Here is a 16,313-nt window from a genome sequence, read left to right as displayed (position 1 = left end):
TCTGAAAATAGAAAACTGATAGTTCTCTACTATGGGATGAAAATAATCTCTGCAGGATTCCTGAAGATTATTCATTGCAAATTACGGATCTCCTCTACTCCAGAACTTCCCTGAGAAGCTGAAGGGGCTGGAGGATAATTTTATAATTTTATTTATTCATTTGGCAAATATTTATTGAAAATAAATATCTATTTATTCTTTAATCCTTTTAATCGTTCCAAATTTAAAAAAAATTATCTGTGTATCAAAGTTCAGAGGTTTATAAGTAAAACAGGATTGACTAACCCCTCAGGTTTCTCAAAAGACTGTGCATAAGCTAAGAAGCTGCTGTTCATAAAACAGAAAACTATGTCCAAATGCAGTGCCCTCCCTAGGAGGTGCTGAAATGCCATTGAAAACATACCCATAAAGTCACTTAGGCAGTATAATGTATTTTATCCAATTTAAAGTAATAAATATGTTTTTCTTTAACTTGATCAACAATAATTTTGAATTTAGCTAAGAAAGCCAATAGATTTACTACTTTTTAAAATCTGGCGTAGAAGAAAAAATTCTGAAGTCAATGGTGACTCAGCTTAACTAACTTCATTCAAACTAACTTAATTAAAAATACTAGCTTACAAGATATATAATATGATTAACTAAATTAAAGAAAATGGAGAAAACAAAAAAAAGGATAACTGACTTGAATAACAAGCAGTTCTAAAGGTTGTTAAGTACTGGCTTATTTTTCTATTATACAGCTAAAAGACTAAAGGTTTTTTGAGAGGGCTAATACTCTTGATTGTATACCTTTCATTGGCACATTAATAATCTTATCTTCATTAATTTTATCCTAAAGATGAAATTCTGAGAATTGCATAATAAAAACATGTGCTTTAATTCAATATGTAAAAAACCCTTCATTAATAAAAAATGGTCTTACCACTTCATCTTCTGTATCCAATATTTCCTCTAGATCTGATTGTGAAATGTTCAGGATAGAAGCTGCCAAGGTCTGGGCTTTATGGGTTGAGGTTTTAGCAGCAACTCTGTTTTTCTGCATTTTTTTAAGCTCTCTGATTTGTTGCCTTATCATCTGGACATCATTTTGTAACTCTTTGACCAAAGCCTGTAATATAATGGAAAGAACATGGGCTCATACGGAAGTCATAAATAAAGACAAGGCAATCATAGCATAAAAATGTGAAGATACTAGCAAATCATTTTTTATTAAAATTTATTTACTTCAGTACCTAATGGATTGCCCTGTGCTTTTTGTCAGTATACAATAGATGCTCTCTTAAACGACCTTCATTTAGGCAACTTGCTGGATTAACCAGAGCTCTCCACTTCCTCTTCCAGGTATAACAGCTGTTATCTTAGGCATAATGAATGCCTGCAGCAGGCAGGCTACTCTCTTCATTCATGCCATAACACACCTACTCCCACAAGCTGGGCTGATGCCAAGAGTCAGTTCTATTTATTCCTCAACATTTATATATTAGTTTTAACAGTTACATGATTTATTTAATTATTACATAAACTGATGAAATACGAGTGCAGAACTCATTTTTATTAAAACTGAGCTAGAAATGCTTTGGAAGGACTCAATAAAGAAAAGTTGGGTAAAAATGCAGTTAAGTCATGCATGGACAAGATAACTATAAAAGATTTAAAAAATCGTAAAAAACCTAGATTACTTCACAAGTGTCTTTAAGTTCTCACTTTTGAGAAAACAATAAATGCTAGCCTATACTACGTCTGTGTGTGCATTAAAAAAAAAAAAAACGCTCCTTGCTCTGGGTGGACAGAGTTCTGTGCCTGGGTGCATGGCTTTATGAGCTGAGAGCAGTCTAGATAGATGTGTGGGCTGTTTTCAATCTTTTGCTAGTTCAAGCAGTGTTGCAATAAATAATGTATAATGGTTCTCATATGTCAATTTTGCATCTCTAAGATAGATCCCTAGAAGTGGAATTGCTGGATCAAAGGGTGTGCATAACTGTAATTTTGATAGCTGTTGCTTAATTCTACTCCCTTCTCCAAGATAGTATCAACTTATGTCTCCACAAAGAATGTACCTGTTTCTCTACACCGTTAGAAAAACACTAATGTGTTATTTCAGTGTAGTTATTTTTTAGTATATTTTTAAGTTTTATTTCTCTTATTGTAAATGAAGTTGAGCATCAATTTTAAGAGATATTTGTATTTGTCTATTTTTCTTAGTGATGTATAGAAGTTCTTTATATTTTAGGAAAATACTTATCTATGATCTACTTATCAATTTTTTTTATAACTTTTCTTTTGAAGGTAATTAATAGAGTTTTATGCCAAGCCAAAAACAGTTTTGTGTGTGTGTACTCAAATTAATCAATCTTTTTCCTTTCCAACTTTTGAACTTAGTGTGATACTTAAAAAAAAAAATTTTCCACATATAGTCATTTTCGAACCATGATTTCTTCTAATACTTTTTTTTATTTTTCACTTTTAAATTTTGATCCATTTGTAATCATTTAGAGATTACATAAAATCATAGTTGTCCCAATACCACTTATTTAAATAGTCCATATTTTCCCCACTGATCTCATGTGTTTACGTCAATTTCTGGACTTTCTATTCTATCCTCTCTCTTTTTATAAGTGAAGCTTTATAATATATTTCAACTAGTGAGGCTTTTATAATACATTTTAATATCTAGTAGGGCTATCTCCTTTTTATTATCCCTTTTTCATGTTGCTCCTAATAACTTTTGCTTTAGTTTTTCACATGTACATCATGCATGAACAGACACCTGTGAAACCATCTCAACATATATACTTTAAAAATTTTTATTTCCATTTCACTGAACTCATATATCTTATTTGCATTCTTTTTCTCTTTAGAGTTGATATTTCTTTGTGCTCTTTCTAATTTTATTTACTTTCTTTTATTTCTTTGTTTCATCTGTTCCTATTGTCGCACCATCTCTTCCCTAAATCTTTACATTTATTTCTACCTTGCATGTTTGCTTCTTAGAAGGAATTATTTTATTCATATTTTAATATTCATATTTTTCATTCATAGTAAAATATTTTCACCTACTCTATGGCAGCTTATCTCTAGTGAAACTTCTTTTCCTGTCCCTTTCCTCCCTTCTTATTCTATCTGTACAGATATTGTGCTGGTTGCTTTTTCAGAACTCATCTTTGAGGAAGAGTTTTTCATTCGTGTTTGATGAATCAACCTTTCATTCCTAGGATAATCTGAATTTTCCCATGATGTAAAATCCTTTTTGTATGATGCTGGATTTGATTTACTGTTATGTAATTGAAGATATTTGCATGTATATTCATGATGACATATGGTCCATAATTTTCTTCATAACGCATTGGTCAGGTTTTGGCTTCAGTGCTATACTGGCCTCATACAATGTGTTAGGATGTGTTTTCTCCTCCTCAATTTTTGGGAAAAGTCTGTATAAGATTGTGTTAATTTTTTTCCTCAAATGTTTGATATTCATCAGTGAGACCATCTGGGCTTGGAGAGAATGTGTGTATTTGTGTATGACGGGTTTAGACGAAAAAAATCCAATCTCTGTAATATAGAGCAATTCAGATTTTCAATGTCATCTTTTGTCAATGTCTTGTAAGGATGAGAGACAATTCTGGATGATCCTGGACACTCATTTCCTTTCTCCTCTTGGTAGTTTAGAGGGAGCTGACAGTCTGAGGAAAGAACAAGATGATGGCAGTGTTTCTGGTAGGCAATGCTCAACCTTGGACCCTGATATACAGAGATAGTGGGGGATGGGTCTCTTTCTCTCTCTTGGAGAGCTCTCAGTCACACATCCAGCTTGCTGGTGCAGGAAGGCCCCTCTCTGCTGGAAACTTGGCCATGATGCATATCAAATAGTCACAGTCAGACTTTGCTGTGGAATCAAGGGAGTTCTGGGGACTGTATGCATTCTACTACTTCTCTACAGGTCAACTTTCCCCCAGTAAACACTATGTTATTGCTGCACTATATGGTGCTTCTGCTGTATGACTATGACACCCCTACATGACAGGTGAGATGTACTTTTCAAGGAATTTGTCTGCTTCATCTAAATTGTTGAATTTACTGCTATAAAATTGTAATAAAATTTTCTTATTGTCCTTTAAATGTTTGTAGGATCTATAGTGATATCTCTTCTTTCATTCTTGATACTGATAATTGATCAGTTTAGCTAGGGACTTATCAATTTGGTTGATCTGTTCAAAGAACCATTACATATGCATTTTAAATTATGAAAGAAACTGCCATGTTGCTCTTCAAAATGCCAGATCAGTTTACACTCCCACGAAAAGCGTCCGAGAATATTTCCATAGATCCTTGTCGATTTTGGATTTCAAAAATCTTTATACATCTCTTACAGTTTTTCAGTCTGATAATCTATAGACAAATTATATTGACTATTTATTTTGAATATTCTGGATTGCTACTGAAGTTCAGCATCTTTTCAATGTTTGTTATTTGTATTTCTTCTTTAGTGAATTATTTTTATTATTTGCCCCTATTCCTATTGGTCTCTTTGTCTTCTATTGATTTGTAGGAATTCTTGATATATTCTGGATAATATATCATCTGTTATATACGTGTAAATATTCTCTCAGACTGTCACTGGTCTTTTAACTTCATTTATAGTGTATCTTTCCCACAGTTAAATGTTTTTACATAATCACGGTTTCCAGTTATGTACTTACGGATTCTAGGTTTTGTGTTTTGATTATGGATTTTTTTCTATCACAAGATCTTAAAAATTTTGTAATGCTTTAATCATTTTACTTTTTGTTCTTGGGTTTTAATGTGTGGGTTGTGTGAGGTATATATCTAACTACACTATTATTTTCTGAATGAAGAATATTATTGACTACTTTACCCTTACACTACTTTTGACATACAAAATGCAATCTTTTTTTTTTTATTGTGCTTTAAGTGAAAGTTTACAATTCAAGTTAGTTTCTCATACAAAAATTTACACACACATTGCTATGTGACTCTAGTTGCTCTCCCTATACTGGGACAGCACACTCCTCCTTTCCACCCTGGATTTCCCATGTCCATTCAACCAGCTCCTAACCCTCTCTGCCTTCTCATCTCGCCTCCGGACAGGAGCTGCCTATTTAGTCTCATGTATCTACTTGAGCTAAGAAGCACATTCTTCACGAGTATCATTTTATGTTCCATAGTCCAGTCTAATCTTTGTCTGAAGAGCTGGCCTTGGGAATGGTTTTAGTTTTGGGCTAACAGAGAGTGCAAGGTCCATGTCTTCCAGGGTCCGAGGTCCCTCCAGTCTCAGTCAAACCATTAAGTCTGGTCTTTTTACTAGAAATAAAACACAATCTTTATGCTCTAAATTCCCACATTAGTTTGTTTTCTGAAATCCTATCTGTTCCAATGCTCTATTCATCCATTTCTGTACTAATCATGTTGTTTTATTTACTACAACTTTATAGCATGTTTTGATGTTAGTGAAAAATCCTCTTCTCCCCTCACCCATCATGAGTCCTCCTTCTTCTGCTTCCATCTTCATACCTCTTTCTGTTTCAATTCACTTTGGAATCATTTGTTAGGATCTGGGACTGTGCTGACAATATAGATTAACTTTGGAATAAACTCTCATATTTACAATATTGATTAATTTCATTTGGAAAAACAGTGTCTATCTGCATTTATTCATGTCTGTTTTATGTTCTTCAGTGATGTTTTATAGTCGGCTCTATAGGCTTTTTTTTTTATTATTATTTCTTGAAAATTTACTCCTGTGCATTTTGTAGATATTTTTATTCTTGTAAATAGAAAATTTTAAAATATCATTTTTTAAATATGTTATTATTTGTAAATGCTATTTATTCTTGTATGACGGGCTTGTTTTGAATTCCTTGCAGAATTATCTGATTAGTTCTGATAGCTTATAATTTGATTCTCTTTGATTTTCTACATTCACAATCATGCGACTAACAAATAATCAGTTTGTTGTGTGATTTCCCACAATTATGTACTTCTACTCCTTATTTGCATTTTCTAGAGCCTTCAGAAACTCCATTCACATCTCACTGGCTAGGATGCCACACTGTTTGTTAAAGGTATTTTTTATACTTTGTGGTGTCAGAAATAAGGCTTGAATCTTAATCAAAATTTTTTTTCTGCATCTGGTGAGATGATCAAAAAGTTTTCTCTTTTTACTCTATCAATATTGCTTACTAGAGTAATAGATTTTCAGATATATAGCAATTCCTGCATTCCTGGGATCAACCTTATTGTTTCATAATGCATGAATCTTGTAGTATGATGGCGACTTTGATTTGCTGACGTTTAATTTAGGAATTCGGCTTCTATGTTCACTAGAGAGATTAGTCTACGCTTTTCTTCTCTTGCAGGCTATCCTTGTGTGACGTTGCTTTTAGGGTTAATGTAAACTGATGAAAGGTTATGTAAGAACTTTCTGTATTTTCAAAAGCCTTAAAATAGATTATGTAACATAGTAATTATCTGTTTCTTGAAGGTTTATAGGACTTACTGGTAAAATTGTGTGGGATTGATGTATTTCTTATTATCTAATACTCCATACATACACAAAGTTCATAGGATAACATAAACATTCCTCCTCCACCATGTAGTTCTAACAAATGCAAGTACTTTGTCATCTGTGTTTCAGATCTCTTTTTTAGAGAAAAAGCATTATGTGCAGAATTTAAGATTCCTGTGTGCTTCTCCCTAAGCCCATTTCCTTTTCTTCCTATCTTCCCTGCCTGCCCAACTGTCTGGAACTGGTTGCTCGTCATTCCCATGCCTGTATGCAAACTATCACTACATATGTATATACCCATAAACAATGCATAGCATGGTTTTATATAAATGGTACCATACTGTAAACATCATTCTGCAACTTTTTTTTAACCCACCATATTTTAGAGATTTTGTCATGTATATATATGTAGTCCTGGTTCATTCATCATGTATTCCACTAAACATATGTTCATTACATGTATTCTATTAAAAATTTCTCCTGTTATGGTATTCCACATAAAAACATAACTCTTACTGATGTGCACTTAAATTGTTTTCCATTGAAACCTGGTAATTTATACATTGTTATTTGTTTACATCGTCTTGACTCGGTTTTGGTAATTTATATTTCCTTAGCATATCATTCATTTTGTTGAGGGTTTTGCAACTTATTGACATAAGGTTAGAAAAAATATTCTCTTATGATTTTAAAAGTCTTTATGTCCTCTTAGTTCCTAATGCTGTATACTACTGGGTCTTTTTTCCTTCTAAAAAATCTGATTTACCACTAACTTTTCTGATCGATCTTTTAAAATATCCAACTTCCTATTTTATTGCTAGATTTATTTTTTTGTGGGGGGGAGGAGGGAAGAAGGGCTATTTTATATTTATTTATTCTTTATTAATATTATTTTAAGACTTCATTTGAGTTTATTTTGTTTTCTTTTTCTAGCATTTTGATTTGAAAGCTGAATTTTAGCTGAATTTCAAAGGTTTTGATATTCTCACTGTTGTTGATTTTGAAATAGCTAATAAACTCGGTATTTATTTCCTCCTTAACCCAAAATCATATAGAACGGTTTAGAATTTCTAACTGGTCTTATTCTAAAAATAATCTTATTTTTGGTTACCGATTTTGTCAAATCATAGTTGTATCGCACAACAGTCAGAACAGATAGTATAAATGCTTTTTGTTTTTTTCCAGGGCTTTGAACCGGTTCTGCCTGGTTGTCATGGGAGGAAGCCAAACCCGAATGGACCCAAATTTTTTAAATGTAAGTGAACTGGAATGATACCTGGAATGGGAAAAGTTACAGATCAAAGCCCTGACAAAAGCTTAATCTCCCTCTTAGAAAACAAGGGCAGTGTGCATGTTACATCGCAACCAAGTATCTTAACCAGCAGAGTTGAAAATAGCAGTGCCCTTCTCAAAGATGGCAGCTGACCACACCGCTTTGAATGTGTGTCACTTTTCACAGCCCTGGCAACAATCCAATCTCCTGCATCAGGCTTCTGAAAGGGCTCACTATGCCTCTTTCAAGTCTCCCATTCCAGGGCTTCGACGTGTAATTTTTCCTGTTCTGGGTATCATTCTGGCTCACCCACATTTTAAAGATTCGGGGCCATTCGAGTTTTGCTTCCTCAGCCATGACGGTTAGAACTAACCTGAAGCCCTGGTTTGTTTGTTTTTTTAACCAGCTGAACTTCGTGGCTTAAGTAGTTTTTGTGAATGGTTCAAATGTTATGTATGGGTTTGAAACGAAAGTAGCCTTACTCACATTTACTCTACTTGAATTATTGATCTGTGAAGATACTATATATTAAATATACTATGAGACAGTATATACACCTATGGAGTCATCAGTTTTTTTTTTTTTTTTTTTTTGTATTTCTATCAAATTTTGTTAACATGTGGTCAGGTACATAATGATTCATGACATATTTTCTTTGCAAACTATAAATTTTTATCAATATGAAATAGCCTTTGTCCTTCCTGATTTTTTGCCTTTAATTCTATTTTGTCTCAGAATAATGTTGCTCTATCTTCTTTTTGTTAGCATTTATCTGGTGTATAATCAGTTCTGTGCTGGCAAAGCAGCTCTTTGAAAACATTTTTAAAAGCCCTGATTTGTAATGTTGTGTATTTTTGTGGAGCCCTGGCAGTACAGTGGTTAAGAGCTATGGCTGTTAACCAAATGGTCAGCAGTTCGAATCCACCAGCCACTCCTTAAATATTCCTACCATGGCCAATTTCAAGCAACCAGTGTGAACACAGAGTTGGGAAGAAATGTGCAAACTCAGGTCTGGTGAGCTGCTCTAGGGAACCATTTATTTCATTCTTTTATGCTTTTGGATCACTATGTTTTAGGCATGTTTTTTTTCGCAATTTGAGAGTCTCCCTCTCTCTTTGAAAAATAGACTTCAGCTCTACTACATATGCTGTGATTATTGATATATTTGCATTTATCCCAGCTGTACCCTCCTGTGTTTTTCATTTACCATGTTTATTTGCTGTTTCTGTCCTTTCTTCTATCTGTCTTCCCCTCCTTTCCTTCATGGTTTGTGTTGGACTAATGGAGCTTTCTGTATGCTTTTTTCTTTTTCTCTAATATTTTGAGAATCAAATACTCTAGTTCTATTCTTGTGCTTACCTTTAAGGTCCCTGGGTGGTGAAATCTTTAAGCATACATTTAATATATTTTCAACCAATATCTAGAGTTCATCACCCTCTGTGTTGTTTCGCCAAACCAAAAAAGAAACCCAATAGTTCTAACCAACCCATTCCCTCCATGTCTAATACTATAATCAGTAAAGTTTGTAATTACTTAGATTTTAGTATCAGTTATACTGGCTTCTTTGTTTCCATTGATTCATATGTTCTAAAGATTGACAGGGCCCTATTTTTGCAGAGAGAACTGAAAAGTGAAAAGAACAACCTTTCTGAATACATAGAGGAAGAGGGCAAAGACCATGAGAAGGAGGGGGGCTTGTAGTGTCCAAGAACAGCAAGGTCAGTATGGCTAGAGTAGAATAAGTGAGCTGAAATGTAGAAGAAAGTAAAGCCATGTAAGTAACAATAAGACTAATCATGGAGAGCCTTGTAGAGCAGTAAAGATTCTATTTTATTGTGGATTGAAGAATCTGGAGACAGTTTTGAGCAAAGGAGTGACAGAGTATGTTTTCTACTTTAAAAAGATCATTCTGGCCAATGGGCGGAGTAAGATTATTCAAGAGCAAGAGTTAAACAGGGAGACTAGCTAGGAAACTAATACAAAGGTACAAGCAAGAGATGATGCTAACTACGACCAGGACAGTAGCCATGGTGAGAGGTGACAGAAATATGGGTATATTTTCAAATAAGAGCAAATAGCATTTGCTGAAGGATAAGAAATGCAATGTAAGACAAACAGAAGAGACAAGGATAACTCCAGGTTTGGGACCTAACCATCTGAATGATGGTGAAAATTTTTCTGAGATGGGGAACATTGTAAATGAAGTAGGGCTGAGAAAATAAAAATCATTTTTCTAATTTTTAGACATATTAAGTGTGAGATGCCTATTAGACATCCATGTGAAGATCACAATTAGGCAGGTGGTGATATGAATCCATCATTTCAGGCAGAAGTCAAAATTATACATATATTGTTGTTAGTGGCTATCAGGTCGGCTCTGACTCATGATGACCTTGTGTATAACAGAACAAAACACTGCCCAGTCCTGTGACATCTTCATGATCATTGGTATGTTTGAGTCCATCCTTACGGCTATTGTGTAGTGCCTTCTAACCTGTAAAGCTCATCTTCCAGCACTATATCGGACAATAATTTGTTGTGATCCATAAGGTTTTCATTGGCTAATTTCTGGAAGTAGATTGCCAAGCCTTTCTTCCTAGTCTGTCTTAGTCTGGAAGCTCCAGTGAAACCTGTCAACCATGGGTGACCCAGCTGGTATTTGAAATACTCGTGACATAGTTTCCAGCATCAGAGCAACATTCAAGCTACCATAGTACCACAAACTGACAGACAGGCGGTAGACATATATATTAGGGAATCATAAGTCAGTAGATGGTAATTAAAACTGTGGTATTAGAAAATCCTGCCTAGAAAGTAAGTATAGATGTATTGAAGAGGAGTGGTATGAAGACTGGCTCCTAAGGAACACCAACATTTAGGTATTGGTTAGGAAGAGACGGATCAGCAAAGAAGTCAGAGAAAGACAAACTAGCTGGGTATATGAAAAAATAGGAAAATGTGGTACCTTAGAAAGGTGTTTCAAGGAGGAGAGAGTGATCAATAATGTCAAATGCTACTGAGAGTTCAAATAAGATCAGAAGGAGAACTGAGCAAAGATTGGACAATATGAAAAGAACTGCTTAGTGGAGTAATGAGATTAAAAGCTTAACTGGAGAAGATTCAAAAGAAAAAGTGGGAAAGAAGTGGAGAGAGAACAGACATCACTCTTAAAGCATCTTGCTATATGAGAGAGGAAAGAAACGGGTCAGGAGCTAGGGGTTCGGGATATAGCATCGAAGGAAGTTATTTTTGGCAAATGATGTTTGTTGATGAAAGTGATCAAATATAGAGGGAAATGGTGCAAAGTGTAGGGTTGGAACTACCTAGTCAAAGTCCTTGAGAATACAAGGGATGGAATCCAGTGTGCAAACTGAGGCATTAGCTTTACAGAGAAGTACAAAGAGTTCATCTTTTTTAATGGGAAGGAAGGGACAGAATGTGGGTACAGATTCAGGTGGGTTGGTAGGTTTGATAATGAAAAGAGGAAATTTTCTTCAGACTGCTTCTGTTTTCTCAGTGAAATAAGAAGCTGAGATTTAAGAGCTAAAGAGGCAGGGAAACTGGAGGTTTGAGAAGATAGGAGAAGGACTGTTAAGGAAAGTGGGAGGCTGAAGGTACTGGGAAGATATAATGGGCTTATCAGATAGTCCTGAGGACCCACCTGAAGTTCTTGGTTTTTAATCTAAATTAAGACCAGTCAGCATGGTTGTGTTTTTCTCCAGCCACATTCAGATGCTTGAGTCCAAGTGAAAAATAGGCAGAAATAAAAAAAACAAAAAACAAAAAGACAAAACACAACTAGATTTTCTTTTCCATATGAATATGACTGAGGGGCAGGTGAGGAGGTTGAAGCTATATGCTAGGAAGCAACCATAATGGAACGTGGACTCCATGCTGCATGAGGACGGAGGCAAGGGCTTGACAGTGTTGGGGTTGGGGGTGGTGGTGTTAAAAGTTAATGAAAAAGTAAGGCCAGTGTATTTGAGGATGTAATCAGGTCCTAGAATTGTTGGCGAGTGAGTAAAGAAGAAATGGTGGTCAGAGAATAAGATGCTGGAAATAGAGATTTTGGAGTTATTGCTAATGATAAGGTGTTTCTAAATGGGGGCATTTTGGTATTTCACTGCTTGGGACTGTCTCTCACCATGCAGGATGTTTAGCATCCCTGGTTCATGGGCATTAAATGCCAGTAGCATCTCCCAGTCAGTGTGACAACCAAAAGCACCTATACACATTTCTAAATGCTCCCTAAGGTTGCTGGTACTTTCCTTTACGGAGAAACTCGGATTAGTTATGGGACTAATGATTAAAATTGAAGATGCCAAAGAATTAAGACAAGAAGCCAAGGTATTGAATGGTCTACATCAATATAAAGTCACCAAAAATCCTAACAAAATTATGTTGGAAAGAAAGACAGTGAGCCAGGTGCTAAGCTGTGACTAATATTCTACAATGAGGTACAAATAGATTTGGGTGAGTGATTATATTTTCTAGTGGACTCTTCAACCTATTTCAATTATTTCAGCATCTTATGCATCCCAAAGAAATTTCTAAATAGGGGTGAATAATACAGGGATTCCAGGATCTACCTCCACATTAAAAAGAGGTACCTAAATGAGGTAGAATCAGCCAACCTTAGGGAGCCTATATAGTGAACAGCATTGTTACTAAATGATGTACCCATATACTTTCATTTAAATGGCTTTATCATTAGAAAATGTTATATTATTTGGTTAAAATATATCTCATAATGCTTGAATACTCCTTTTCCAAATTACCTTTCAGCTATATAGTAGAGCCTCCATTGCACTCAGTTCATTGAAATGTTTTACCTTCCACCCAAGCATTCAAGTTAACTCTTTGTTTTTTATATGATCACATCTGCCTTGTGTTGAGACTCAGGTTTACTTTAATCTTTTTTAAAAACAAATCATCCTGTTTTCAACTATGGGTGCTACTTTCATCTACTCTTAACTATCCATTACAAAACTACCTTCTTTCCACAGTTCAAAATCTGCTCAGTTCCTTTCTAAGAAACCCTAAAGCCCCCAAACTGGGCAAAACTCTGTAATTACTAAACTGTTGAAAAATATTAGAAGCTTTGAAAGTGGCACTCTAGTTGCATCAGCTGAATAATGGTCCTTGGCTAACCCTTATTTTCAAGGTAAGCAAAAATACTGTATGGAGCAAAGGAGCAGTCTACAAATGTTAACTGAATTTCCAGAAATCTGCCTGTCTTCTTGCAATTCTTAGAGTGTTGGGCATGAATTCTCTCAATGTTAAGGGCATTCACAAAATAAGAATACTTGAACATACATCTCAAAGTCACTCTACTTTTCAATTACAGTATCTCCAGTTTATTGTAAATACCTAGCAATAGTGTTAGCTAACACAGACAAAAACTCATTGGTAAAGATTGGAAAATCTGATCTAGTAAAACTGGCATATAACAGCTTACTATCTTTCTCCCACCCAGTGAAAGCTGTGAGAGCCGGAACTGACAAGACTGCCTTGTTTTTCCAGGTCTTGCAAGTTTTACAGGGTGTAGCCATCATTTTCCTTTTTCTTTTTTAATATTTTATTGTGCCTTTGGTGAAAGTTTACACAGGACATTAGGTTTTCATTTAACAATTTCTATACATGTTGTTCAGTGACAATGGTTACCTTTTTCACAATATATCAGCATTTTCATTATTTTCCTTCTGGTTGTTCTGTTTCCATTAATCTAGTCTCCCTGTTCCCCCTTGCCTTCTCATCTTGGTCTAGTGTAAATGTTTTCTATATGCAGTCATCACTTTTCTATCACTATTTAGTGGAAAATATTTGAGTTTTCCTTCTCTGACAGGCTTCTGCCTTACACAGGTTCTGGCTTTCACAGGTTTCACTGTATATATGAAAATAAAATTAAAATGCTCCACAAATGTTTTCATTAAAGAAGTAAGAAATTTATAGGCTCAAAATATCTTACTAAATCTTACCAAAGCAATACTACTGATAATGAAACCATTTAAACTTTCAGCTAAATGTTGTCCTTTAGCTGGTATTTATTTCAGAGCTAACAAAAACCTTTGTGAAGATAGAGCTTGGCATATGACTCTCATATACAAGCGCATTAACAAGCCAGTATCGGAGCTGAGTCAAACTCAGCAAATACTTCTAGAAATTTCCCTTGTGTGATTTATTCAGTTATTAGGAGAATTCAAAGCCTCAGCTCTGCCACGTATATCCAGTCCAGATGCTCAAAGCACTTGATTTTACCCCAGGGCAAAATTCCATATTCAAGACTAGATCTAGAACAGATGGCCACTCCACCTCTTCTATAATCTGGTGGTACCCTATGAATAAATGAAGAGACTAAAGGGAACACAGATTCCACAATAGGGCCAGAACAAACATTATTACTGTTAATACTACTAATAATATTTATTAAGTACTTTTGTGTACATGATTACTACTAATAATATTTATTAAGTACTTTTGTGTACATGATACTCTAATAAGCTCTGCACAGAATGTGTCCTGGTGATCATAATGTTCGATGTAGAAACTATGCATGGTTCCTTTAACTATGCTCGTTAAGGAATGTGCGTAGTTCTGGCCTTCACAGAGTTTTCAATCTGAGTCGTGACATGTCCACGACCCTTCTTAAAGCAGATATGAAATCAATTGCTCAAGAATATAAGGAGCCCTATTATGTGTGCCATTACTCTGGGGATAATGCTTGACAATATTCCTATCCTCAAGTTGGCTATAATCTATAGTTGAAACAACAAAAATTCAAGTTTACAATTCTGTGTGAATTCGTGTGGCACACAGAATAAACGTGCACCATGCGACTCCTATTAACAGTAAGAACTGACGCTTAGGTAGCACTTCTGGTATACTGGGCACTGTTCTGAGCTTTATCTCTTTGACTTTTTTAAATCCTCACCTCAGGTAGGTTCCATCATTCTATACTCATTCTTTAGGCACAGAAAGATTAAGTAATTTGCCTGAGATCACACAGCTAGTAAGTGGCAGAGTTGGGCTCTCTGCTCTTCACCTCAGAGTTAGAGGAAGGATTCATGAAAGGGAAAGGCACTGAGCTAAATCTGAAGAAGAGAGTAAAGAGAGGAGGGCATTTCAAGTGAGAAAGAGACCTTGAGCAAAGGCAAGAATGAGCACAGTATGGGTGGAAAGTTGGAAAGCAGCGAGAAAGAAGATTAGATTTAAGCAGAATAGGGTTTGGTTATGGAAAGTGTTAAATACCAAGTGGAAGCTTAGATCTAATGGCAGTAGGATTTAGGAAGTTACCAATGATATGTTGCCACAGACAGTGGCTCCTGAGCATTCCCATCTAGTCATAGGGCCATATATGCAAGGGATAGACAGATGAAGATCTTGCATTGCTGACATCGAAACATTGAGTCTTTGCCAATGTTGCTTGTTTTGGCATTAATTCACTGATGACCCTTTCTTAGAAAAATGGATTAAGCAGTAAAAATGGTGTCAACTCACAGTGAGATTAATAGGGGTGGAGCCAGTCACCAAATTTCTGAATCTCAGAATCTGGTATCTCTGAATCTAATGCCTTGCCTCTGCAAATTCTCCAGAGGGGGTAAGGGAGAAATATTGCCCAACTGTATAGGGTAGGAGTACAGTTCAGGAATTTAGTAAACTATCTGTTTTAGCCCCATATCTGCCCCTTCACCCCTCATTCTCAGTTTTGCTGGTTCTGTATGCAGTCAATCCCTGAACCTTTCTGGGGCTTTCCAGTAGTCAGATACCTTCTAGATGGTACACCTGCTACAGATGCTTTGGTTTTTCTTCCCTTTGTTCTGTTAAGTCATTTACCATTCTTCTATCCTTTCTCTGTCTCGTTAATTTTTGGATTGGGGTTCAGATGTCTCCTAGCTTCATTCAACATGGAGCAAGTTTCTTTTTCAAAAGAAAGGTAGGGTGGAAACGACAATTCTTTCATCTTAAAACCTGTCTTGATTACTACAATTTGATTAAGAAAGGAATATTATCAGTAGACTGGCAAATTTTAAAAGCAAACTATAAGACTAGATCTCTTATAGAGAAATTTTAAGCATTGTGGCAAGGAAGGAAGGAAAAGGTGCTTGTGGGTTGGGAAAGCAGAAAGAACCTGCAAAGTATTCCTCAAATCATCTGAAGTAGGCTACTGCCTACTCTGCCTAAAGAGAAGTACTAGTTAGTAAACAGCAAATAATTCAAACCTTCACAAATATGGTGAATTCTTCCACTTTCTCATTGGCTACCAGCAATTTCTTCTGTGCACCTTCTAGGACCTGCTCGCTTTGCAATGCTAATCCTTGAAGCTGCTTAGACGCTGCCGTTTCAATTTCTGCCATTGCAGATTCAGTCTCATTTACTTTCGATACTAGGAGAGTAAGCTTGAGATCCTGCAAAAGGTCAGTAATCATATAAAAAAAATTATTAAAAATATTTCATAAACAGAGTTGAAAGAGTTATGCATGTAAAGATGAGGAAAAGGGTTGTATTATTCCTTTA

General features: G+C 35.4%; 1 protein-coding gene across 1 annotated transcript in view; it reads right to left on the bottom strand.

Annotated features, from left to right (window-relative positions):
- Positions 1-16,313, bottom strand: part of LOC111820057 (centlein-like) — a 43,326-nt gene that overhangs the window by 24,196 nt on the left and 2,817 nt on the right. Inside the window, exons 2-3 of the mRNA XM_023728566.1 lie at positions 16,019-16,204; positions 926-1,111 (exon numbers count right to left, since the gene is read on the bottom strand). Of these exons, the coding sequence (XP_023584334.1) occupies positions 926-1,111; positions 16,019-16,204 (372 nt within the window). The remainder of the gene's footprint in view (positions 1-925; positions 1,112-16,018; positions 16,205-16,313) is intronic.

This window comes from Trichechus manatus, unplaced genomic scaffold, assembly GCF_000243295.1.
Source record: "Trichechus manatus latirostris isolate Lorelei unplaced genomic scaffold, TriManLat1.0 scaffold00025, whole genome shotgun sequence".
In the NCBI taxonomy this organism is placed as follows: domain Eukaryota; kingdom Metazoa; phylum Chordata; class Mammalia; order Sirenia; family Trichechidae; genus Trichechus; species Trichechus manatus.
The sequence above is the reverse complement of the archived record's forward strand: the minus strand, read 5'-3'. Positions and strand labels throughout refer to the sequence as shown.